At 50.5% G+C, this 27,243-nt stretch overlaps 1 protein-coding gene across 1 annotated transcript in view; it reads right to left on the bottom strand.

Moving 5' to 3' along the window:
- The window catches only part of IL10RB (interleukin 10 receptor subunit beta), a 30,632-nt gene continuing 7,762 nt past the window's right edge, over positions 4,374-27,243 (bottom strand). The window contains 4 exon segments of the mRNA NM_213771.1: positions 4,374-4,655; positions 12,947-13,104; positions 19,043-19,190; positions 25,321-25,487. Of these exon segments, the coding sequence (NP_998936.1) occupies positions 4,374-4,655; positions 12,947-13,104; positions 19,043-19,190; positions 25,321-25,487 (755 nt within the window).

Below are 27,243 nucleotides of genomic sequence, written 5' to 3'. Positions count from 1 at the left end.
GGCTCAGGAGTAACGAACCTGACTAGTATCCATGAGGATGCAGGTTTGATTCCTGGCCCCGCTCAGCGGAAGAAAGATCCGATGTTGCTGTGAGCTGCTGTGTAGGTCGCAGATGTGGCTCGGATCCTGCAGTGCTGTGGCTGTGGTGTAGGCCAGCATGTGCAGCTCTGATTCAACCCCTAGCCTGGGAACCTCCATATGCAGTGAGTGCTGCCTTAAAAAGACAAAACCAAAACAAAACAGAAGTGCGTATGGCTGGACCTGCACAGTTCCAACCTTGCTGTTCGAGGGTCAGCTGTTTCTATCTTTTCCCCCAGACATCTGTTTACCACCTCCCCCACCTCCCCCACTTCCCCCACGCCCCCTGAGACCAAATCTGTTTGATTCTTTCTTAGTCTGCAGCAAATTATATTTCATGCTCCCAATTGTTCTCTCTTCCTTGTGAGAGAATCACAGAGTCCCAGCTGTTCCTGTGTGAATTGCGGTTCCTCCCTGAGGAGGAGTACACTTCTCTAGTCTATTGACATTGGACTTGGCTGTGTCTTTGGCCAAAGGAAGTGGAAAGAGCGACATGGTCACGTCCACGCAGAAGCTCTAAGGACTGTTGTGGGGCTGCAGTTCTCTCCCCAGTTGGCATGTCCTTCATCCTAGATCCTTGAATAAAGACGTCACTGAGAGGAGTTCTCATCGTGGCTCAGGGGTTAATGCATCGACTAGGAATCATGAGGTTTAGGGTTTGATTCCTGGCCTGGCTCAGTGGGTTAAGGATCCAGCATTGCCGTGAGCTGTGGTGTGGGTTGCAGATGCAGCTCGGATCCCGTGTTGCCGTGGCTGTGGCGTAGGATGGTGGCTACAGCTCCCATTCCACCTGTTGCCTGGGAACCTCCATATGCCACAGGTGTGGCCCTAGACAAGAAAAAAAAGACAAAAGATGTCACTGAGATAAGAACAGACCCTCAGTTGACTGCCAACCACACATGAAACGAGTGAGAAAGAATGTCTTTGTTGTTAAAGCCACTGAGGTTTGTGAATCATTCAGCTTCTTTTGCTGTCCTGTTTGTTATCAATGCCTTCTTACATTTAGCTGACTGCACTCAGCACGCTGTAGGTTCTTGGACGGTTTGTCTAAGAATCTGAGGTCTTGATGGGTCTGGCTCAGCTGCCTGTTGTTTCTGCTGGCTCTTGCTCATGATGCTTTCTTCTGGGGTTTTGTGATTTCTTTTCTTTTATCCTTTTTGGCTTTAGCGGCATATAGAAGTTCCCAGGCTAGGGGTCCAATCGGAGCTGCACCTTCCGGCCTACGCCACAGCCACAGCAATGCCAGTTCTGAGTCGTGTCTGCGACCTACACCACAGCTCATGGCAACGCCGGATCCTTAACCCACTGACCGAGGCCAGGGATCGAACCCACAACCTCATGGTTTCTCATCGGGTTTGTTAACCACTGTGCCATGACGGAAACTCCGGGTTTTGTGATTTCTGATAGTTAACTCTGAGGTTTTATTTGACCACTTGGAGAGTGTGATTTGGGGCTGCAAACCTACAGCTCTGAGATGATAACCTCTCAGGAAAGGCACTATTTTGCTCCCTTTGTTCAGAAAACAAAACTGAAACCAAAAAGGTTCCCTTGTCATCCCTGGAGAGGGTATGTAGTACTTTGAATAATAACCCTCAAAGGTACAAGGTCCTGGGAGTTCCCTTCCTGGCTCAGTGGTTAACGAATCTGACTAGGAACCAACCATGAGGTTGCGGGTTCCATCCCTGGGCTCACTCAGTGGGTTAAGGATCCGGTGTTGGCTGTGAGCTGCGCTGTAGGTTGCAGACGCAGCTCAGATCTGGCATGGCCGTGGCTGTGGGGTAACCTGGCAGCTGTAGCTCTGATCCGACCCCTAGCCTGGGAACTTCCATATGCCGTGGATGTAGCCCTAAAAAAAAAAAAAAAACAAAAAACCAACCAAGCAAACAAAAAGGTACCAGGTCCTAATCTGGCATCTGTGAATGTGACCCTGTTTGGGAAAAGGGTCTCTGTGGTTGTGATTAAATTAAGGCTCTCGAGATGGGTAGATTATCCTGGATAATTATATGAGTGGGACTTCAACACGACCACAGGGATCTCTATAAGAGAGAGGCACAGGGAGACACACACGGAGGATGAGAAAGTGATTTGAAAACGGGGCCAAGATTAGAGTGATGCTGTCACAAGCCAAGGAATGCTGGCTCTTGGAAGAGGCAGGAGCAGATTGTCCCCTGGAACCTCCGATGACTTTTTTAACACCTTGAGTTCAGCCTAGTGATACTGAGGTTGGATGTCTGAAGTCCAGAACTCTGAAAGCACAAGTTTCTACTGCTCCGGGTCCCCGAATTTGAGACATTTTGTTATAGCAGCCACTGGAAACTGATGGGGGGGTGGGACGGAATTCATTTATTCCTAGTTCACCTTTTGGCAGGGGCGGGGGGTGCTCTTTGGGACTTCAGGTATATGGGGTGGTCTCCTTTTAAAATTTTTATATTTTATTTTTTTTTTTCATTTTCAGCCACCCCATGGCCTATGGAGTTTTCGGGCCAGGGATCAGATACGAGTTGTAGTTGTGACCTGAGCCACAGCTGTGTGCCCGGCCGGGGATCAAACCCGATTCCCAGCACTCCCAAGATTCTGCTGATCCTGCTATGCCACAGCAGGAACTCCTGGGGAGGTGTCCTTCAGACCCCGCCTTGGGTGATCCCTGAGCTTTGTCTTCTGTCTCCCGAGCCTCTGTGAGGCGCTTCTGTCTACAGGGTTTGTCAAATGCCTTTCACTTGACCGGCTTCTCTAGGTTTTAGCCTCTGAATTATTCTTCTCTTCCTTGCTAGGAAACATTTGAAATGTTATTATTTTAAAAAACCTTTTTTTTTAGATTTTTATTTTTTCCATTATAGTTGATTTACAGTGTTCTGTCAATTATTACAGATGTTTCCTTTGAAAAATGTCAAAGCGAGGGAGTTTCCTGGTGGCTTATTGCTTAAGGACCCAGCATTGTCTCTGGCTTGTGTCACTGCTATGGTGCAAGTTTGATCCCTGGCCTGGGGCGGCAAAAATAAAAATGTCAAATTGAGAATTCCCTGGTGGTTTAGTGGTTAGAAATTGGTGCTGTCATCGCTGTGGCCTGAGTTGGATCCCTGGTCTGGGAACTAAGATCCTGCTTAGTTTACCAAAAAAGGTCAAATGTATTTCAAAAAATGTTTTTTCTATTTTGGGGATCTTTGATGAATCTGCTTTATTGGGCAACCTGGCCCAGAGAAAGGGGCATTCGTTGCTGACCTAGGCTTGTGAAGTTAGCCATACCGGAAGATTATGCAGCTGGTAAGAGCAGCTACCATTCATTGACAGACTACTAGGTGTTGGCACAGGGTGGGCATTTTTCATGGAGTGTCACTAGCCTTAGGTCTTTTGCCCATGTACAGATGAGGAAATTGAGAGATTAGGGGCTAGTGTGTGTCCAAGGTGGAATTTAAAGCCCAGGGCCTTCTATTCCCCGAAGCTTCCCAGCTGCTGCTGGGCCTCTGTGCCTGGCACAGGCCCTGATTGACAGCAGACAGGCACTGAGGAATATCTGCTGAATGAATGATATTAAACACGGGGCACACGAGAGCCTCGTTCAGTCTGACAAACACACAAATGTAGTATCATTGATGCACGCGGATTAAATAGAGAATAAAACTTTAATAGAGCACCGGCACTATATAAAATGAATCCATGTAGAAAAATACGTCCAGTCCAAGTGTCCCTGAGAATCCACCAAGTCTGCGCTCCGTACAGTCTTTATCGAGGGCTACTTTGATTCGAGGCTGTTTTTTCGCATCAGTCTATCAGTAGTCTGGTCAGATTTTATAGCGTCTTGATCTTCATTCGTCATTTTAAATATTTTTATTTCTCGGAGTTCCCGTGGTGGCTCAGTGGGTTAAGAACCCGGCATAGTGTCTGTGAGGACGCAGGTTCGATCCCTGGCCTTGTGCAGTGGGTTAAGGATCTGGTGTCGCCATGAGCGGTGCTGTAGGCTGCAGCTGCAGCTCCGATTAGACCCCTAGCCTCGGAACTTCCATATACAGCAGGTGTGGCTGTAAAAAGATTTTAAAAAAAATCAAAGAAAATAAATATTTTTGTTTCTCATCATGTAAAACTTGGTTTTCATTTTAGTGAGCACACGAGGCTGCAAACCATACCTTCAGTGGCCACTTGTTTTTTTGTTTTTGTTTTTTTTTTTAAAACTTTAAGGCCTCTAAGAAGAGGCAAGTTCCCAGGATGGGAGTGTTTTTTACCGAGCGAGCCTTCCCAGTCCAGTCTTCGGGGGTTTGGATGTTGTCCCAGTGTCTGAGAGTTCTCCATTTGGGGTGTCCTCAGGTGGCCTCGTCCCTTGTATACTGGTCCCTCTGATCATCCTCAGAGGCAGACGTGAGAAGGAAGGGGTCGCTGCACCCGGCTGACGGTGTTCCCTCCTGGGAGACGAGCTCGAAGGAGCCCTGCCCACACTGGGCCCCGAGGCTGCAGCCGGCCCCAGAATTCCGCTTGTGGCTTTCGGACATGTCTGTGATGACACTCAGCTTGTCAAAAACTTCATTCTCATCAGACAGTGGGATGGAGAATAAGAGAAGGGTGCTGTGATGGGGGTGGCTCAAAAACTGCAGGAGAGATAGAAAAAGAGTTAATTGGCCAATGTTCTCATTGCTTTTTCTGGGTGGATGATTTTATACAGAGCTCCTGGCTGGAAAACGCTGTGTGAAAAAATGTGACAGGAGTTCCCGTCGTGGCTCAGTGGTTAACAGAACCCGACTAATATCCATGAGGATGTGGGTTTGATCCCTGGCCTCGCTCAGTGGGTTAAGGATCTGGAGTTGCCGTGAGCTGTGGTATAGGTCGAAGATGCAGCTCAGATCCTGAGTTGCTGTGGTGTAGGCCGGCAGGTACAGCTTGCATTTGACCCCTAGCCTGGGAATCTCCATATGCCTCGGGTGTGGCCCTAAAAAGACAAAAGAAAAAAAAAGATGTGACAATAACAGTATGACACTTCCTCAAAAAATTAAAAAGAATCACCCCACGATCCAGCCATCCCACTGCTGGGAATATATCCAACATAACTGAAAGCAGGGTCTCAGAGAGACACCTGTACACCCACGTTCAGAGCAGCACTGCTCACAAAAGCCAAAGGTGGAAGCAGCCCCAATATCCTTCCATGGATGACTGGATAACAGACTGTGTGTTATCCAGACAGATAATTTTTTAAAATTATAGGTGATTTATAATGTGCCAATTTCTGCTGAACACAAAGTGACCTAGTCATACATACATGTACATTCTTTTTCTCATATTATCTTCTATCACCGTCTTTCCCAAGAGACTGGATATAGTTCCCTGGCTGTATAGCAGTACCTCATTGCTTATCCATTCTAAATGGAATAGTTTGCAGCTACCAACCCCAAACTCCCAGTTCATCTGACTCCCTCCACCTTGGTAACCACGAGTCTGTTCTCCATGTCTGAGTCTATTTCTGTTTTGTAGATAGATTCATTTGTGCCGTATTTTAGATGCCACATATAAGTGAAATCATATGGTATTTGTCTTTCTCTTTCTGACTTCACTTAATATGATAATCTCTAGTTCCAACCATGTTGCTGCAAATGGTATTATTTTGTTCTTTTTACGGCTGAGTAATGTTCCATTGTCTATATGTACCACATCTTCTTCATGCATTCATCTGTGGATAGACATTTATGTTGCTTCCACGTCTTGGCTATTCATACAATGGAATATTATTGTCTTAAAATGTAGTGGAATTCTGACAAACACTACAACCTGGATGAGCCTTATGCTCAGTGAGATAAGCCAGACACCAAAGGACAAACACTGCATGAGCCCACTCACATGAGGCGCCCAGAGAAGCCAGATTCAGACAGAAAGTAATATGGTTACCAGGGGCCGGGGCATGCGAAGAAGGGAGATGGGGAGTTTTGCTGGATACTGTTTGTCTTGCAAGATGAAAGGCGTTGTGGGGATGGATGGTGGTGATAATTATGCAATAAATGATGTAAATGTGCTCAGTACCACTGACCTGGGTGCTTAAAAGTGGACAAGGTGGTAAATTTCATATTACATGTATTTTCCCACAGTTTTTAAAATGCAACAAAAACCTTACACCTCATTCGCTAAGCGATGGCAGGTGTCCCTTTGACAGTTCTCGGAAACCTGGAGGGAGATTTGGAGGGTGATTCTGATGTGGTGGGGCTGACGCGGCCTGGGCGTCTTTGTCTCTTGGAAGCAGGGATGTCACGGGCATGAGATAGATCTGTCTTGGAGTAACTGTCGATCTCCTGTGCGTCCTCAGGCTGAGTTGGGGACCCTCTCTGGTGCTCCCCAGCACCCCGTGTGTCCCGTTTCATCCCTCAGCCCCGGGGGCCATCCAGTACAGCAGCCACCCAGCCACCTATGGCTACTGACCCCTTGAAATGTGTCTGACTCTATGTGTGCCGGAGGGGTAAAATACATACTGGCTTGTGAAGACGTTGTATTGCCAAAAGAATGTAAATATTGCAACGACGGAAAAAAATACCCCTTCCATGTTGAAATGATACTTTGGATATACTGGGTTGCATAAAATGTATTATCAACCTTAATTTCATCTGTTCCTTTTTACTTTAAAACGCAGCTACTAGCACATTTTAAATCTATGTGCTGTGTTTCCCTCTAGCATGTTTTCAGGACACTAACTCCTTTCGATGTGAGCTCCCAGCAGACTGGCTAGTTATGGACAGGAACCAGAGTCTGAGTGTCCAGGTCACTCCGACAATGAAGATGCCCGCATAGGGTTCCTGAAACATCTGCCGATTTCATGTTCTCCACTTTCCATCCTCGGAGGTTCACTGATGCCCATACTCTTCAGAATGAGGGCGAGAAACATTCCTTAAAGCGATGCCTTTTAACCTCTCTCCCCTCCCAGGTAACTCCTGGTTTCACCTTTAAGCGATCAGTCTGCCCCCTCTTAATATAATCTCCACACTCAGCCCTTTGAGACGGCTTAACCTGAGCCCTGGGTGGCTGTTCTGCCAACTGGTGTGGACGGACAGGATCCTCCCCGCCCCAACCCCTGGGTTCTGGGCCAGCTGCCAGAAGGGAGGCGGAAGGGCCAGAGGAATTGCGTCCAGATCTCAGCTGTTGTGCAAAGGAGGAACTCCCCCAAGTCCTTAGATCCAGGGGAGTCACAGGAATAGGCTAGAAGCTACCCGGCTTCTCCTGGGAGACAGGAGAGGAGAGAACAAAGGAAGATGTGCTGAATGTCAAGAAAAGCACACAGCAGGCTGGTCTCCCAGCTGCACACACACACACTGGTGACCAGCTTGGTACATCAGTACATCAACCTCCCAATGGCGTTTTCAGCGGGAGGTCTTCATCCCCAGCACATCTCTCGAGAATCAACTTTATCCTCAGGGCCATGGTTAGTGGATTCGCTACATTATGTGAGACTTCTAAGATCCAGGGATCCCAACCTGCTCAGAGGCTCCTGGCGCTTCCTTCACCCTCATTCCACTGGCCCTTCTCCAGCAGCCCACTCCCGCCAAGTATTTCTCAGATGTTACAGGGCCTGGTCTCCAGCCAAGTCTGCAAAGGCTTCTAGCCTTGGAGGTAGGAGCTGCTTCCAACGGGCTCCTTAACTGTGCTCTCGTCTCTGGCTTGATTTGCCCATGACATTGCACGTCGTGGCCCGTGTGTCCTTTCCTGTCTGATGAGTCCCTTTGATGGCGAAGCCGGAAGCAAAAAAGCAGGTGAACAGCTTTGCTTCCTCTTGGTGTTCCATTTACAAAACACCTTCTACCCAGAGCAAAGGGCCCGCCCTGCTCTGTTCTTCCTGCTGATGTAGCTTCTTGGAAGCTCACCTCCAGAAGATTCTTGCCTCATTCTGGTGCTGCAGCCTCCCTGGCACTCTCGTTAGAAGGTCCTGGCTGCTCTGAAACTCCTGCCAGTGGTTACGCGGCCCACTTTCTATCTGCGTTGGAAGCTGTGGTGCCTACACTTGTTCACTGGCGCTGAATCGGCTCCCAGTCGAGTCTCTCTCAAGGACGCGGCCTCCACCGGAGGGAGCTGGCTCGGGTCCTGCCCAGAGGCAGCCTGTCGCAACTGACTGGCTGGTGTGGGGACGAGCTGACATCAGCTCTAGCAACAATACCTTAATAGGACCAGAAAAGCAAGAAGCGGCCAGGCCACAGCAGGACGTGTACTTCAGAGGACAGGAAGCTCGCCCTGTGGGGGTTTAGGGACCTGACACATCAGTTCTAGGGGTCGCATGGAATAAGGTAGGCTGGGGCCTCCTAGAAGGGGACAAATTATTGTATTTTTCCCCTGCCCACTGCTAAAGGGAAGCACTGTACGAAGTGGGCCTCCTTGGGTTCTGGGGCATCACGTTCCATATCAGGAATACGGCTTCAGTGCATTTGTCGACTGACAATGAAGGCTGCAGGCTCCAAGGGGGCCTGGAGCGGGAAGGAGCCCAGCAGAGGGAATGGGATTTGGGGCAAGCTGCCCTGGCCGCCTCTTATGCCAGTTGATGCTGGGGTTCAAAAGCCCAGCATCATCTCCCAGTGCCCCATTAACCGAACCCAATGCGTGTGCAGTTGCCGTGAAGCCCAGCAGCTTCTTGGAGGGTGTGTGGCGGGAAAAGATGGAGTTTGTGGCAAATCCCAAGAGAAGAATCACTCAGAGTCACCATAGCGCTGGGGCCGGGCCGGTCCTTGGCAGTGGAGAATAATGCCCTATTTGGGAACAGCTCCTGGGTATCAGCTATGGGGATCTGGGAGAGACAGAGCCTCAGGCCAGAGGACACCAGGTGACCATGCCACCTAAAAGGGACCAGAGGCCGTCAAACCCGCCAGGTCCTCAGCTGGGGTCTGAGGACGCATGCGTAGGTGGCCTGGTCCCCTTGCTTGTCTGCCTCTGCTCAGACCACAAGCACCTCGGGGGTCAGACGGGTGTCCTCACCAGCTAATGTGGTTTACGGGGAGGTCAGTGAGGCACAGGGGCGCAACCCCAGCTCCCTGGAACCCCAAAAGGGGGCCCTGAACACCAGCGGGGAGAACGCCTCCAACAGGCAGGGCTTCAGGCTGGGCGTCTAATCAACAAGAGCGGCCCAAGGTCAGGTCCCTGTGGAAGCCCGGGCAGGGCTAAGGCTGAGGCTGGTGCTCAGGGGCCAGAGGAAGGAAGACTGGAAGGTCCGGGCGAGGAAGTCCAGGAAGAGGCATGTGGAGGGACGATGGGAGCAGCTCCAAGTGGGGGCGTCTCTGGACCACGTGTGAACTCTGAGCCCCAGAGCGGGGCCCTCTGCCCGCGGGGCAAATGCTCTGCCAGGCCTCAGCGGTGGCAGCTGTGGCCCTGCAGCCAAGGAACAGCCAGTCGCTCCTGAAACAGGTCCACTGTGGTCGGCGCGCACTGCCTCCCGAGTCAGGACGTGGGACTGGAGATAAGGGCCTTCGGAGCTGAGGGTGTTAAAGGGGCTCATGGGCGGGGCAGTCTGACGCGACTGGCGTCTTTCAAGAAGAGGAAATCTGGACCCGGACGGGAGAACGCCACGTGAGGAGGAAGGCAGAGATGAGGTGATGCTTTTGCAAACTTCGGAGCCAAAGGTTGCCAGCAGCCACCAGAAGGCTGGGGCGCTGGTACAGCTTCTCCAGCGCAGCCCTTGGAAGGAACCGGCCCGGCCGACCCTGCATCTTGGACCTCCAGGCTCCAGGGCCTTGAGACAATACCTGCCTGTTGTTTAAGCCACCCAGGGCGAGGTACTTTGCAATGGTGGCCCGAGGTGACTAACAGAGACCCCATGTGGCATCACGTCAGACCACAGGACCCATGGCGGCGGAGGAGGAGGCCAGGTGTGGCACATGTCCAGGGACCCCTGATGGTATTGAGTGCTGTGCCACCCACCCAGAGCTGCCAGCCTGGAAGGACAATGACGGCCTGTTGAAGGGGCAGGGGGGATGCCAGCTTGGTGACAGCACCCTGTGAGGGCCGGGCATTGTCCTCCAGCCTACCAAGGCAAGCACTGAGAATCAACAACAGCATGTGATACCATGTCCCCGAGACGGTTTGGGGACCTCGGGGTGGACGTGGGAGTGGCCCTGCCCACCATCACTCCCAGGGACCTACTTGGCGAACTGGTGTCCATGCAATTTTAGGCTCTGTGAGCTCGGAGCAGGGGTCAGCAAACCACAGCCCCTGGGCCAAATCCACGGTTCTTTCGTATGGCTCGCGAGTTAGGAATGGTTCTCGAGTCATAAGTGACTCCATTTAAATGGTTACGCTAAGTATCTACAGACTCTCAATCTTGGCCTCAAAGCCTAAAACAGTTACTATCTGGCCCTTCAAGGAAGCGTTTGCTGGCCTTTGGTCTAAAGAGTTCCCAGAAGGGGGCGTTTCCACCAGGGGACACAATAGGGGCCTCCATTATTTATTTATTCCTTTTTTTTTTTTTTTGGCCTATGGAGTTCCCGGGCCAAGGATCAGATCTGAGCCGCAGCTGTGGCAATGCCAGATCCTTAAGCCACTGTGCCAGGCCCCGGGATCGAACTCGTGTCCCAGTGCTCCCAGACACTGTCAATCCCCTTTTGCCACAGCGGGGACTCTGGGGCCCCATGAAACTTTAAGTATAGCTGTCACTTCCTCACTCAGGCTCCGTGTGCCCAGAAACTAGCCGGCAAGAAAAGATGTCACCACACGGGTCACCAGAAGGAGAAAGCCTGCTGCCCAGTGATGGGGGCAGCCGGCTGAGTGACGGGGCAGCTTGTGGTATTGAGACATCCGTCTGGCCCCTGCCCAGTTCTGATGGCAAAGTGGATCAGCACAACCGCCCAGATGTCTGGTGTCCCGGGAGCAGGGGCTCAGACGTCACTGAGCTGAGGGTCTGAGTCACCCCATCAGGTCAGCAGTCAGGGGAGAGGGGCCTCTAGACCCGGCAGCAGAGCGAGATCATGGGTGTTTCTGGTGCCCGTGGGACCAACTGCAGCAGTGGGGCTGGACTGTGTTCCCTCAGCCTCCCTCTCGGAACCATCCCCAGAAAAGAGCTCGGCATGGCTCCCAGAGAAGCTGTACCCATGATCCCGGTGGTTTACCAGGTCTCGAGTGGATGCTGTGGCGCGCCCCCCAGACCTCTTTCCGGAAGGGGGTGCTCGCTCCCCGGGCTGCTGGCGGCGGGGCGGGGGGCGGGGGTGGGGGGAAACCCAGAGGTTCCCTGAGCGAAGAAGCTCCCACGTCCTGCTGACACCTCCTTCCTGGGGGGAGCCCACACCCAGCCCACGGTTAACGTGGGGTCTACCGGCCCTCTTGCCTTGGCCCTGGACATCTCTAAAGAGCAGCCCCAGCTCCAGAGACACCGTGAGACTGGGGGAGGCCACTGCTGGGACAGCATCACAGCTCAGCCTCGCGGCACCCACCCTTGGCGGAAGCACTCCCAAGGCTATGCCTCTTTTAAGCCTTCTGAGTGCAAATCTCCCTCTTAGAGCCTGCTTCCTGGGGAATGAGAGAATCGTTGGGGGCTGGGCTGGGCATATTTTCCTTTCTTTCTTTCTGGCCACACCTGCGGTATGTGGAAGTTCCCAGGCCAGGGGTTAAATTGGAGCTGCAGCTGCTGATCTAGGCCAGAGCCACAGCAATGCGAGATCCCAGCCACACCTACCTACGCTGCAACTCACAGCAACGCCGGATCCTTAACCCACTGAGCGAGGCCAGGGATGGAACCCGCATCCTCATGGACACTAGTTGGGCTCTTAAGCCACTGAGCAACAGCGGGAACTCCCAGGATTTTTTCTTTTTTTGTCTTTTCTAGGGCTGCACCCGGGGCATATGGAGGTTCCCAGGCGAGGGGTCTAATCCGAGCTATAGCCACTGGCCTACGCCACAGACACAGCAACGCAGGCTCCGAGCCACGTCTGCAACTTACACCATAGCTCATGGCAACGCAGGATCCTTAACTCACTGAGCGAGGCCAGGGATCGAACCTGCAACCTCAAGGTTCCTAGTCGGATTCCTTAACCACTGAGCCACGACGGGAGCTCCCCAGCATATTTTCATTTCTAAGCATGAGTGTACAGCCAGAATTTCATTTCTTAAGGCCCCTTCTGTCCTGCAGTCCCCATCCAGGTGCACCCCATCTTCCTTTTCATATCTTTCAAAAACAGCTTTCCTTAAAAAAAGAAAACTGCTTTCCTGAAGTCTCAGACACACGTCCCATAATTTCAGTCGCTCTCAGAAATCCCCAAACTGTAACCTCTCCCACATCCTCTCCCCTGGCTGTGTGCTGGCACTTAGCCCAGAGTCTTCTCTCTCATCTTCTCTGCTCTGAGCTCTGCTTTGTCTCTTCCTGTCCCGGGACCATCGCCTTTGCCTCCGATGACTTGGGGCTTGAGGTAGGGAAGGTCAGAGAAGGAAGAGCCTTCAGGTTGGCGGGGGGTAGGGGGTACGTTTCGTGGAACCAACCTTTGCCCCCTCCCGTAGGGCTGTTCCATGAGCACAGACTCCCCTGAAAGGTCACCTGAGATGGGACCAGTGTGTGACGTGTGTCATTCTCCAGGAAGCCACGCTGTACTGATTTGAGTGGACCTGCCTTAGAAGGCAAACTCCTTCCGGTCAGTGGTTTGTTTTTGTTTTTTTTGGTTTTTAGGGCCACACCTACAGCACATGGAGGTTCTCAGACAATGGATCGAGTCAGAGCTACAGCCGCCAGCCTACACCACAGCCACAGCCACGCCAGATCTGAGCTGCGTCTACGACCTACACCACAGCTCATGGCAACGCCGGATCCTTAACCCACTGAGTGAGGCTAAGGATCAAACCCGCATCCTCATGGACACAAGGCAGGTTCTTAACCCACTGAGCCAGGACGGGAACTCCCGGTCAGCATCTTCGACTCCACCTCGGGCTCCCTCCCACTCCCTACCTCCTTCAGGTGCTGTGGGAGAGAATTCCTGGGGGGGAAGGCGTTCTTGGTCTTCTTGTAAATGCACCGCAGCAAGATGAAGCAGCCGAGGAGCAGCAGGAAGGCGGCGACCACCGAGGCGGCCAGGACACAGGCCACGATCCAGGTGGGGGTGGTTTCTGCAGGGGGAGACGGGCCGGGTCAGATTCCTGTCCTGCACAGATGGGGTGACGGCGGCCGTCACGCTATTTTCACCATCGAAATCCAATGAGCCCTGAGAAGGTTTGTCTTGGGAGGCCAGAAGGGGAAACACAGCAGCTGTTCGAGGATCCAGAGATTTCCAATCTCACCCTTTCTTATCTTCCTCTAAGTTAGGCGTCTGGTGTGATTGCTGATACACACAAAAAGCAGTCGCCACCAGAACTCTGAGCCTGTTTACCTACTTGCAGGGTAGCAGTCAGCTCCCTGTTCTGGATAAACCTTTTTTTTTTCTTTTTCCCATTTTTCCTTGGGCCGCTCCTGCAGCGTATGGAGGTTCCCAGGCTAGGGATCGAATCGGAGCTTTAGCTGCCGGCCTAGACCACAGCCACAGCAACTCGGGATCCAAGCCGTGTCTGCAACCTACACCACAGCTCACGGCAACGCCGGATCCTTAACCGGCTGAGCAAGGCCAGGGATCGAACCTGCAACCTCACGGTTCCTAGTCGGATTCGTTAACCACTGTGCCACGACAGGAACTCCCTGGATAAACCTCTTCTGCCTGGGCCACCAGCGCCACCCTCCTGATCCAAACCCAAAGCTTTGGTGCTGGGAGAGGCCAGGAGAATGAACCCTACCCTGTAAGAGCAAGTGGTTCTAAGGGGACCGTCTATGGGAAAATGTCAATTCTTCTGAACACGGGGCAGATCAAAGAGCCCTGATGAGCCCATAGGTCTGGAGCCACCAGGACTGCAGCTCCCTGCCAGCCTCACCCAGTACTGGGCACATCTGGTGAAGGCCTGGGGTAATTCACATCGGCGGTAACCTCACAATCTTTCCAGCCCGTGCCCCTGCTGAGCTCAGAGGAACTCCTGGCCCCGTTCCCAATGAAGTCTTATTTCACTTACTGGAATTGCGGGGCGGTGCCTTCTTACCTACACTCTTGGCACGTTCAACTCAGACCTGTGTTTTCTGGGTGGATGCAGGGTCATGGGGTGAGGTGGGGGTGACCCCCCCCACCGCCGGCTGTACCCCAGCCGATAAGAGGAGGCCAACTTGGGGGTCTGATGTGCTAGCTCTGGAGGCAGTTCCAATGTCTTCCTAATTAACATCAGTAGCTACCTAACTGAGGCAGCAGGATCACTCGTGAGACACCCATTGCCAGGCCCCACCCTGGCATGGTTGGTGACACTGTGACGAACCCCCGAGGGGGTGAGGTGGGGAGCACTCAGGTCTCGTTGGGTCCCCAGCCCAGACACCCTAGCATCTTAGACAAGGACCTCCCACGGGCACACCTGGTTGATGGTGACAAAATCCAAAGGATGCTTTTGTGCCTCCCCCGAAGGGAGAAGGGGACGGAACAGGACACTGCTTCACACAGGCTGTGAATTATTCAAGAAGCTAGAATTCACGCCCTCTACTAAAGCTCTCTAACCTCTTTCTGCCCGTCTGACTTGCGCTGTCAGGCAGACTCCCTCTCTCTGTTTCACCCACAGGAAAATCCTGCCTTTGCCTGCTTGTACGATTCATCTATAGGCAGCCAGTGGGCGTAGACATTACTTCCTTCTTGTCATGTACCCGCTGTGTGACTAGGGGAAGCAACTTGACCTCTCTGAACCTTCCTTTTCCATCTGAGCAAGGGGAGTATTTTCATGGTCTCACTGAAAACTTGCTGTGAGGTTTAAATAAGAGAACGATGTTTCAACAACAACAAAAAAACCCAACTGGTGTTTGACAAAAGCAGGTTTTCAGTGGGCTCTACTTGTCCTTTTAGAAAACGTTTGGGTTTTGTCACTTAGTGGGTGACAGTAGGGTCAAGAAGCATTTGAAATATTTCTCTTTCAAATTGTGTGCCTCGTGCCACATTTCATGACACAAACCTTAAGGAATATTTAAAGATAGGGTCTGAATCATGTCCTTATTATTTTTTTTTTGTCTTTTTGCCATTTCTTGGGCCACTCCCACGGCATATGGAGGTTCCTAGGCTAGGGGTCCAATTGGAGCTGTAGCCACCGGCCTAAGCCAGAGCCACAGCAACACAGAATCCGAGCCGCGTCTGCAACCTACACCACAGCTCACGGCAACGCCGGATCCTTAACCCACTGAGCAAGGCCAGGGATCGAACCCGCAACCTCATGGTTCCTAGTCGGATTCGTTAACCACTGCGCCACGACGGGAACTCCTGAATCACGTGCTTATTAATATCAGTAATGATATGTGAAACACAGTGTGGGCTCACTGTGCCGGGTCCTCCCACCCCCCGCAGGTGGTGAGGCCCTGTGACTCCCCCCATTTCAGGATGTGCCCGTCATCACTCGTTAGGCTGGAGGCCATGGCAGGGAAGGATGGGACCCAGGACAGCCGGGCACGGACTCAAGGCCTGGGGAAGCCAGTGGGTGGGCGTTTAGAGGGCAGACGGATGAGGCTAAGGTCAGAGATTCTGGTGATTCTAGCATGACGGGGGCTCCCCAGGCACGGAATGCTGGTTCAAGTACAAAGGAGTGGCAAGAGGAATCTGAAGGTGGGCTTCTAGTATTTAAAGGTGCTTTTGAGAGGCTCTGTCTTGGTATGAGGAACACAAGTGGATTGATGCAGCCGGGGACAGAGGCACGGCCCTGGCCTGGGGGCTACAGAAGAAGAAAGGAGGGTGACAGAGAATTCCCTCCAGAAGGGACAGCAAGACCTGCCATCGTCCGTGTGGTTCTGCAATCCTGAGAAAATCTGCTCAGTGCGATTGCAGAACAGCTTTAGATGCCACTGCAAAGATCCGGTGCTGGGGTGAGGTGAAAGATTCCCAGATTTGGGCAATTTGTGCATTTATAAAACGGGGGGCGGGGGGGGGGTGGAACCTGACAATGAGATTCAGAAACTCCAGGCTGGTAAGCTTGATGCTCATGTCCAGGGAAAAATGCAAACATTCCAGAATGGATCTTTAGGTGGCTAATTCCAAACACCGAACAGAGATAAAGATCCTAACTAAAACTAATAACATGAGGCGTTCCCGTCGTGCCTCAGTGGTTAAAGAACCCGACTAGTATCCTTGAGGATGCAGGTTCGATCCCTGACCTTGCTCAATGGGTTAAGGATCTGGCGTTGCCGGGAGCCATGGCATAGGTTGAAAATGCCAGTCGGATCCTGCGTTGCTGTGGCTGTGGTGTAGGCCGGTGGCTACAGCTCCAAGGTGACCCCTAGCCTGGGAACCTCCATATGCCACAGATGCGGCCTTAAAAGGACAAAAAATAAATAAATAAATAAATAAACAAAGAATAAAAAGAATACCACGAGGGCACCGAGAAGAAATCAGCTCACAGTGGCTGCCTTTCCTTTCTCGGATGGGGTTACCTGTTGGTAAATCACGGCCTGTCATGGGCTGGTTTTCCCCAAGCCTGTTCTTTGGGATGCTCATCCTCATAAAAGGTGTTGAAGGGCCCAATGCGGTAAAAAAATGCTAAGGCCGAGGGTGACTTTCCCGCGAGGGAAATGCCATGTATCGTCATTTCTAAGAACCTCGGCTCTTGTTTTGAGCAATATCCCATAACCACTCACGGGACACAGCTGGGACAATGCCGCCCTCGGCACTGGGTGTCGATTTCAGCGGCTCTTCGCCAGTCTTTCACGGTGACTGTGGATCGTAAGACAGGAGAGCTGACGTATAATGGTCCACTTTGTTCAGACGGGTGGGTAACCGGTAAGCCAGGAGTTAAGCAGCCCTGAGGAAGGTGTGCCCTACACACACCAACAGTGTAAACGACAAATGGGAAAGGCTCCTGAGGCTCTTCCCAGCAAATCAACTGATGAGACAAAGGAAAACTGGGCGAGAAATATGTTCAACGGCAAAAACCGACCTTCAAGGAGAATTGGATAAGGAGTTCCCGATGTGGCTCATCGCTTAAAGAACCTGACTAGCATCCCTGAGGACATGGGTTCGAGCCCTGGCCTCACTCAGTGGGTTAAGGATCCAGCACTGCCGTGAGCTGTGGTGTAGGTCGAAGACGCGGCTCGGATCCCACATTGCTGTGGCTCTGGTGTAGGCCGGCAGCTACAGCTCTGATTTGACTCCTAGCCTGGGAACCTCCATATGCTGCGGGTGTGGCCCTAAAAAGCAAAAAAAAAAAGAAGAACATGATAAACTGAAATGATGCATCGGTGTCATGGCAGCATTGCAACTGCCTCTGAACTGCATCGTGACACCAAAGATGAAAAGTCCTGCTCTCTCTGGAGGGGATTCTTTATGACTCTCTGTTGTATTTCTGCAGCCTCCAGATCAGCTCCTTGCTTCCAGAAGGGCCTCGCTCGGGCAATAAAAACAGCCAGGAGCAGATCTGCATGGAGCATCCTTTCCTGGTATGAGCTGGAGGAGCCTTTGGACCACATCTTTAAACAACAAAAAGGGAGTTCCTGTTGTGGCTCAGTGGGTTAAGGACTCAACCTTGTCTCTATGAGGATGCAGGTTGGATCCCTGACCTTGCTCAGTGGGTTAAGGATCTGGTATTGCCAGGAGCTGCAGAGTAGGTCCCAGGCATAGCTTGGATCTGGCGTGGCTGGGGCTGTGGCTGTGGCCTCAGGTGCAGCTCCGATTCAACCCTTGGCCTGGGAATTTCCATATGCTGCAGATGCGGCCCTAAAAAGGAAAAAAAAAAAAAAAGCCCATAGTTCATGTGCACACATTTAGGCCACGAGTTTTTATCACCTGAGGTGCCGCGGCAATGCCTTCGTATGTAACTACTAGTGTCTGGGCCAACTGGCAACCCTCCTTCTTTTTTTTTTTTTTTTGTCTTTTTTGTTGTTGTTGTTGTTGTTGTTGCTATTTCTTGGGCCGCTCCTGCGGCATATGGATGTTCCCACGCTAGGGGTTGAATCGGAGCTGTAGCCACCGGCCTACGCCAGAGCCACAGCAACGCGGGATCCGAGCCGCGTCTGCAACCTACACCACAGCTCACGGCAACGCCGGATTGTTAACCCACTGAGCAAGGGCAGGGATCGAACCCGCAACCTCATGGTTCCTAGTCGGATTCGTTAACCACTGCGCCACGACGGGAACTCCCCAACCCTCCTTCTTATCCTTCTTCCCTGTCTCCCTCTCCACATTTTTTTTTTTTTTTTTTTTGCCATTTCTTGGGCCGCTCCTTCGGCATATGGAGGTTCCCAGGCTAGGGGTTGAATCAGAGCTGTAGCCACCAGCCTACGCCAGAGCCACAGCAACGTGGGATCCAATCCGCGTCTGCAACCTACACCACAGCTCACGGCAACACCAGATCCTTTAACCCACTGAGCAAGGCCAGGGACCGAACCTGCAACCTCATGGCTCCTAGTCGGATTTGTTAACCACTGCGCCATGACGGGAACTCCTCCATGTTTTTTTAAGAAACACCAAGCATGGAGGGTTCTCTGCTAGACGCTGTGATACAAGTCCTGTGTGGGGGACTGGGTTGGGGTCCTGGTACTAGAACTTACCAGGGCCCTGAAACCACAGCACTTGCGGAGCATGGGGGACAGGGTTTCCAAGTTCCTCCTGTCACGTTGCCTGTAGGAACTGGAGATGTTCAGCCCGGGAAGAAAGGGCTTCTGGGGAGTGTGACAGGGTGGGACCTTTGCTGGGTGGCGCTGGGAGGGCCAATGAGACTTGCCTCCGGGAGCCCAAGAGGAGAGAAGGAGGTAAATGTACAGAGACAGACCTCAGCGCCCCCTACAAAACATTTCCATCAATCCCTTTGGTCTAAGTAAGACAAGCAGCTGCAGGAGGTGGTGGGTGCAGCACCTTCCCAGCATCAAGCGGGCAGTCAGGGCGGAACAGGGTTGGAGTTTGAGCCGGATGCTGGTGTCTAAGGAGCTTCCAGCCCGCACCCTCGCTGGGAGGCTGCACAGCTATTTGAGATGCTCAGGGGGGCGGGGCTGTAGGCGGGGCCTCTCCAGACTCACCGTCATTGGTCGTCTGCCCACAGACAGGATCACTCCATTCCCCGGTTTTGTTCCGATCGGGAAGAAACGCTCGGACTTGAACACAGTAAGTTGTGGATGACTCCAGATTTCGAAGGACCTCGAAGTCATACTGGGCGGTAACTGCAAACTAGTTGCAGACAAGAGTAAGAACAGGCCTCAGTAGGGAAGGGACAGCATTTTTTTTCTCCCCCCGACCTGCAGCCACACTCACCAGTTATAATCTTTACTTTGGGCTCAAAAAGGAAGATGAGGACTTCCTGTCTTGGCGCAGCGGTTAACGAATCCGACTAGGAACCATGAGGTTGTGGGTTTGATCCCCTGGCCTTGCTCAGTGGGTTAAGGATCTGGCGTTGCCGTGAGCTGTAGTGTAGGTTGCAGACATGGCTCGGATCCTGAGTTGCTGTAGCTGTGGTGTAGGCCAGCGGCTACAGCTTTGATTTGATCCCTAGCCTGGGAACCTCCATATGCCGTGGGAGTGGCCCAAGAAATGGCAAAAAGACAAAAAAAAGGAAGATGAAAGAAGCAGGTGCTCCTCCCAGGTCATGTCAGGAGAGCCTGAGACCATTCTAAGGGGTGGGGGTGGGGGGAAGGCAAGGACTGACTGTGGTCCTGACAAACCATCTCATCCCCTGAATTCTCTAGTTTAAACGACACACAAACCCTCTTACTTCCTTTTTAAAAAAGATAACCTAGCCGCATGGGCTGAATTTCGTTCCCTCAAAAGTTCGTATGTTGAAGCTTTAATCCCTAGTACCTTCAAAAGTGACTTGGTTGGGAGTTCCCGTTGAGGCTCAGCAGGTTAAGGACCTGACACAGTATCCATGAGGATTCGGGTTTGATCCCTGGCCTTGCTCAGTGGGTTAAGGACCTGGTGTTGCCTCGAGCTGCAGCGTAGGTCACAGATGCAGCTCAGACCCAGGGTAGCTGTGTCTGTGGCATAGGCTGGCAGGTGCAGCTCTGATTTGACCTCTAGCCTGGAAACTTCCTTATGCGGCAGGTGTGGCCGTAAAAAGAATTAAAAAAAAAGTAGGGGAGTTCCCGTCGTGGCGCAGTGGTTAACAAATCCGACTAGGAACCATGAGGTTGCGTGTTCGGTCCCTGCCCTTGCTCAGTGGGTTAACAATCCGGCGTTGCCGTGAGCTGTGGTGTAGGTTGCAGACGTGGCTCGGATCCCGCGTTGCTGTGGCTCTGGCGTAGGCCAGTGGCTACAGCTCCAATTGGACCCCTAGCCTGGGAACCTCCATATGCCGCGGGAGCGGCCCAAGAAATAGCAACAACAACAACAAAACAACAACAACAAAAAAGACAAAAAAAAAAAAAAAAAAAGTAGGGAGACTTGGTTGGATGGAGGGTCTTTACAGATGCAGTCAAGGTAAATGAGGTCACTAGGGTGGGTCCTAGTCCAATATGACCGGCGTCCTTCTAAGAAGAGGAAATCTGGACACGGATGTGCACACAGAACACAGTGTAAAGACGAAGGCAGGGGCTGGGGTGATCTCTCTACAAGCTAAGGACCAACGACGGCCAGCACCCATTGGAAGGTGGGCAAGAGGCTTGGGACAGATCCTACCTTAGCGTCCTCAGAAGGAACCAATCCTGGGAGTTCCCATTGTGGCACAGTGGGAACAAACCTGACTAGCATCCACGAGGATTCAGGTTGGATCCCTGGCCCTGCTCAGTGGGTCAGGGATCTGGTGTTGCTGTGAGCTGTGGTGTAGGTCGCAGACAGGGCTCAGATCTGGCGTGGCTGCGGCTATGGTGTAGACCAGCAGCTGCAGCTCTAATTTGACCCCTAGCCTGGGAACTTCCATATGCCATGGGTATAGCCTTTAATAAAAAAAAAAAAAAAAAAAAAGGAACCAATCCTGCCAACTCCTTGATCTCGGACTTCCAGCCCCTACCTAGAAGCTCGAGGCAATACATTTCTGTTGTTGCAGCTGCCTGGCTTATGGTACTTTGTTACAGCAGCCCTAACAAATACACCTGTCATCTGCAGTAAGACTCAATGTGCTTTTCTGAGTCAAGAGCAAGTTTCTGCCCTGGCTTCCTGGGGTTCCCCTCTGAGTCACTTCTCCCTTCACACACCTGCATCACCTTCCCCTAGAGGCTCACCTCGCCCGGAGGGCACACACCGCAGCCTGCCTCTGGCGGGGACACCCCGGATTCAGTTTAATTGGAATAGAAGATGTCATGATTGATATCGTTCTGAATATGAGAAACCAAAATAGTTTCTAACATAATAAAGGGAATTAAAAGAGTAGTACGTACTGCCTGTATTTCCAGCATGGTTATACTCTCCTTCTAGAAGAGTCTTATATAAAAGTTGTTATATGAATAGGAGCTTCAGTAGAACGTGAACACAGACTCTTTTATCTAACTGTATTATTATTATTGGTCTATTTTTTTTGGGGGGGGTGCACCCACAGCATATGGAGGCTCCCAGGCTCGGGGTAGAATCAGAGCCACAGCTGCCGGCCTACACCACAGCCACAGCAATGAGGGATCCAAGCCGCATCTTAGACCTACACCACAGCTCACAGTGATACTGGATCCTTAACCCACTGAGTGAGACCAGGGACGGAACCCACGTCCTCATGGATACTAGTTGGGTTCCTCAACTGCTGAGCTATGACGGGAACTCCTTTTTTTAACTTTAGTCATTGGTTACTTTCCTTTGGGGCGGGGCCTGTTGACGGCTTGTCTCTATTCCTTTACTGTGTGAGAAGCCAAGCCCTCTGAGGGCAGGAACTGGATTTTACCAACTGGAAACATGACGAGTACCGTATAACTTCTAATAATTATTAGAAAAAAGAACAAAACCCAAACAAACCTGGCTTTCATTTCCAGAAACCCAATACCCAGAAAACCTTACAATGCATTTTTTTTTCAAGACTAAACTCAGAGGCTGACATGTCAGAAGCACAGGAAAGAGGGCAGCACAGATGTGAGGGGACCTGCTCGAGTCCCCGTGTGTCGCTTTTCTAGCCTTTTTCCACTTTTGGAAAACTGGTTTTTGTTTTCTCGCTTCCTCCCATCGGGAAGAAAGAATTCCTAAAAGCCTTTTGGGCTCTTAGCCCTGGCAGGTCCCCAGAGACGTGTGTGTTCTAGAAGGGAACCATACTTCTTATTTATTTATTTATTTATTTTGTCTTTTCTCTCTTTTTTTTTTTTTGAGGGCCGCACCTACGGCATATGGAGGTTTCCAGGCTAGGGGTCTAATTAGAGCTGTAGCCACTGGCCTACGCCAGAGCCACAGCAATGCCAGATCTGAGTCATGTCTGCCACCTCCACCAAAGCTCACAGCAATGCCAGATCCTTAACCCACTGAGCGAGGCCAGGGATCAAACCTGCAACCTCATGGTTCCTAGTCGGATTCTTTTCCGCTGTGCACAATGGGAACTCCTGCCTTATTCTTTATCCTGCTGTCACAGGACATCTAGACTGGGGGGCTTATCAACAAACACTTATTTCTCAGAGTTCTGGGGGCTGGGAAGTCCAAGATCAAGGCGTTGGCAGATCTGAGGGGGCCCTGCCTCCTGGTCCACAGCTGGGTGTTCTCACTGAGCTGAGTCCTCTCTCCATGAGAGGGCGAGGGAGCTCTCCAGGGCCTCTCTGTTTGTTTGTTTGATTGGGGGTTTTTTTGCTTTTTTTTTTTTTTTTTTTTTTTTTTTTTAAGGGCTGCATCTGAGGCACATGGACGTTCCCAGGCTAGGGGTTGAATCGGAGCTGCAGTCGCCAGCCTACACCACAGCCACAGCAACTAGGGATCTGAGCCTCATCTGTGACCTACACCACAGCTCACGGCAATACCGGATCCTTAACCCACTGAGCAAGGTCAGGGATCGAACCCACATCTTCATGGTTACTAGATGGATTTGTTTCCACTGAGCCACGATGGGAACTCCTGGGGGCACTGATCCCACTCATAAGGGCTCCACCTTTATGACCAAAGGCCCTGCCTCTTAACACCACCTCACTGGGGATTAGGCTTCAACACAGGCCTTTGTGGGGGTGGGGAAGGGATCACAAATATTCAGTCTAGAGCACATACAAGCTGGCAAAGGGGACCCTGCAGGCACCAGAGAGAGAGGCACAGGGGAGCAGGCAGCCTTTCCAACACTCCGCAAGTCACGTTAAAGGCTTCCACAGGCAGGCGGAGTGATGGGAGAAATGTGTTAGCAGAGTCAGCATACTTGTTTTTTTACTTTTTTTTTTGCTTTTTAGGCCCACTCTGGCAGCATATGGAGGTTCCTAGGCTAGGAGTCTAATTGGAGCTATTGCTGCTGGCCTGCGCCACAGCCACAGCAACACAGGATCCGAGGTGCGTCTGCGACCTATGCCACAGCTCCTGGCAATGCCGGATCCTTAACCCACTGAATGAGGCCAGGGATCGAACCCACATCCTCATGGATCCTAGTCAGATTTGTTTCAGCTGTGCCACAAGGGGAACTCCAGATGTCAGCATATTCTGATAGATAAGCTAAGGATAGCCTGGGCTTTGTATTTCCTGCCTGGGGCGGGAGGCACTCAGGCAGCATAACTGTGGAATCTGATCCTTAATCACAATAGGCTGCGAGCTTCTAGAATTATCTTTGCATCTCAAGGTTTCAGGGACACCTGCATTTAATAAGTGACCATGAAACTTATTATTCCGGATGGCTTCCTAGACAAATATTTCCTGGGGTCTTTTTTTTTTGGCCACCCCAAGGCATATGAAGTTCCCAGTCCAGAGGGCAGATACCAGCTACAGTTGCCACCTGAGCCACCTGCAGCGATGCCGGATCTTTAACCCACTGTGCCAGGCTGGGGATGGAACCTGTGTCCCAGCGCTCCCAAGATGGCACTGATCCCGCTAAGCCACAGCAGGAACTCCATCCTGGGGTCCTGACGCCAAGCGAAATTGTCTATTCTGTGAAGAAGGCCCATGTTCTGCATCATTTCACAAAGCATTTTTAAAAACTGAAGTACATTTGATATACAGTATCTTACTAGTTTCCGGTGTACAACATAGTGATCCAGCATTTATATACATTAAGGATTAATCACTACGGAGCATTTTTTTGGGGGGGAAATTAACTTGAGATTTTGGGGGGGCTATGCAGTATGTACTTATAAATTTAATGACATCATTCCTCAGACAAGGCGCATGGGTGAGTCTTTCCTCCCAAACACTTGAGAACTAATGATAAAAATCAATATTTAATGTAGAGGAGATAATGCATATATAACTTAACTAACTTAGCATATGTATAAGTCTGTTTAGGACCACAAATAGCATTCGGCTGAGAAGCACTAAGTTTAAGAATTAAACTTGACCGAAAATGAATGAAAATAGCCTTGACATAAGGGGCCCTCATGGATTAACCATGTACATTGTTCAGGCAATGAGGCAAGTTCATTTGTTCATTATGTCATTAAATTCTCCAACAATCCCATGAAGTAGGTTATTATCCTCACGCTAGTAATGAAGTGGGTTATTCGCCTATTTTGCAGACAGGAGAAGCTAAGGTTGAGAAGGTGACTAGAGGAGTTCCTGCTGTGGTGCAGTGGGTAAGGATCCGGCATTCCTGCAACTGTGGCATAGGCTGCAGCTGTGGCTCAGACTCAGTAACTGGCCTGGGAACGTCCATATGCCATGAGTGAGGCAAAAAAAAAAAAAAAAAAAAAAAAAAAAAAAAAAATGACCAGAGTCACACCGTGGCAGGGGGACATTCCAACCACGTCTTTCCACTCCCAGCCCATGATTTAAAAGAACTGTCCCCAGAAGAAGAGGACAGCAATGAGGATATGTGGGGTCAGTCTGCTAAGATGTGACCCCATTCATCCAGTGGTGGGGATGCCCTGACTATGGACTTGACTCTTCTGTGGTATACATGGGGTCCAGGGGTTCATGTAGTGAAACAGAAGTTATTCATTGATCACCTGATTCAAGTGACTGCAAGTTCCCCCAATTGCTGAGTCAGTTCTGCCTTTCCCCACAACTTCCCTTCTGGGAGAGAAAGGCCTGCCCTCTTTGTATCACCACCCAGGAATTTTGTGCCATGCACTGCCCTTGTGGCTTGGGAAGCCTGGCCTGACGTACTGGTCATTTCTCAGAACAGGAAGCTTCTAGAGCTCAAAGGACCAGGTCTTAGATCCTCTGGCTCATAAGATGCAAAACCTGGCAAAACCTCCCTCCCCCATCATGGCCTCTGACCAACACTGAGCAAAGGTCAGGGGACTTTACATGGGACATGCATGTCATTCACGGAGCTTACCTTTTCGTCGGAGCCATTCTTCCAATATTGCACATGATAAGCCCATGAGTTATAAATATTCCTCACAGTCCATGTTTCAGGTTCATTCTCAATTTTGGGGGCTAAGAAACGCATATGTAAAGAATTCGCAAGTGCCTCTACTTGCATTCCAGGAGGTCCAATAATGGCTAAGAATGAGAACAAAGCAAAACAACAATCAAAATTCACATGTTAAAAACAACATTTATTTTGCATAACGGAGTAGCCCAACTAGCCTACCGAGGTACTATGCCCTTTGCTACACCATTGCTGTGATGCTGACTGATGAAGGAGGATAGCTGGATTTTGTTTCTTAAAAAAAATAATACTTTTTAACCTTTGTCTTTATTAATGAGGTTTAGTCCATTTACATTTATTGTGATTTCTGATCTATGTGGAATTATTCCAACTACGATTATTTTGTGTTTTCTGTAAAGACTACCTTTTTTTGGCTTGTTCCTCTTTTTTTTTTTCAATTTTCTGTTGGGTTGAATTTTATTTCCATTCTTGATTGGATGCAACAGATGGTATTTTGATCATTTTTAGTGTTGAACATATATAATTAACCACATACATTTTCCAACAAGGTCTGAAGTTGCTCCCCTCCCAAAAGCTCTTTTACTAGACATTCACCTGCCAGGTCCTTTCAATTTGGGTCTGGAGTCACCTGCCACCTGCTCAGAGAAATGGTCTCTCCCCACCTGATGTAAAGAGCAGTTCCTAATACTCCCTGTCCTGGTACCTTGTTTATATTCTTGAGAGCCATAGTTTCCGTCAAAACATGCATCTATTTTTTTTTTTTTATTATTGTCTGTTTCCCCATAGGATGTGTGTTCCACCAAGGTAGGGGGTTTCATCCTGTTCACTGTTGTAGCTTCAGCACTGAGACCTTGCCTGGCACATAGTAGGGTCTCAATAATTCTGGAATGAATCATAAATGGCTCTGGGCCACATGCTCTTTGAATTATATCCTGTATTCTTCTCATACTGCTATTACATTACAGGGTTGCTAGTGGGCCTGGTGCTAGCATTCTGCCCATTTCTAACCTGCTGATAGCTAAAGACCAGATACGAAAATGCATTAGGTATTTTTTCAAAGCAGATATGGATAGGTTCCACGGGACATCCTGAAGCACTTTCATATCAACTTCAAGAGGCAAATATCTGAAGTAGGGTAGTTGTTGCTAAGAGCTCCGCTGCAGGAGGGGGTCTGAATCCTTGCGCTGCTGTTGCTCATTACCTAGTGATCTTGGGGCAAATGCATTACCTATTTTGTACCGGTTTCTAAGAAGGATTTCCATAGATGGGCCTTAACATAGGACTTGGAACCAGTCAGGAACTGGTAAGTCAGTTCAATTAAGGAGCAAAAACCTGTACTATATTTTGGAAACCCAACTGACTATTGCTAAGCATTTTTCTTTTCTTTCTTTCTTTTTTTTTTTTTTCTCAGTTCCCAGACCAGGGATTGAACCCGGGCTGCAATGATGAAAACGTCAAGTGCTGACCACTAGACCACCAGGGAATGCCAAGTTGTTTGTAGTTTTAATTTTTATTTTATTTTATTTTATTTTTGGTCTCTTAGGACCGCACCCTCAGCATATGGAGGTTCCAGGGCTAGGGGCTGAATCGGAGCTGCACCTGCAGGCCTACACCACAGCCACAGCCACAGTCACAGCCACACGGGATCTGAGCCACATCTGCAACCTACACAACAGCTCATGGCCGTGCCAGATTCTTAACCCACTGAGCGAGGCCAGGGGTCAAACGTGCATCCTTATGGGTACTAGCCAGATGCATTTCTGCTGAGCCGTGACGGGAACTCCGTTTTGTATTTTTTAATGTCCACTTTTTCTTAATTTTTTTCCCAAGATATCTTGAGAAAAGATAACATAACTTGGATCGTTT

Source organism: Sus scrofa, chromosome 13 (assembly GCF_000003025.6).
Source record: "Sus scrofa isolate TJ Tabasco breed Duroc chromosome 13, Sscrofa11.1, whole genome shotgun sequence".
In the NCBI taxonomy this organism is placed as follows: Eukaryota; Metazoa; Chordata; class Mammalia; order Artiodactyla; family Suidae; genus Sus; species Sus scrofa.
Note: the sequence above shows the minus strand (reverse complement) of the source record. Positions and strands in the feature narration are given on the sequence as shown.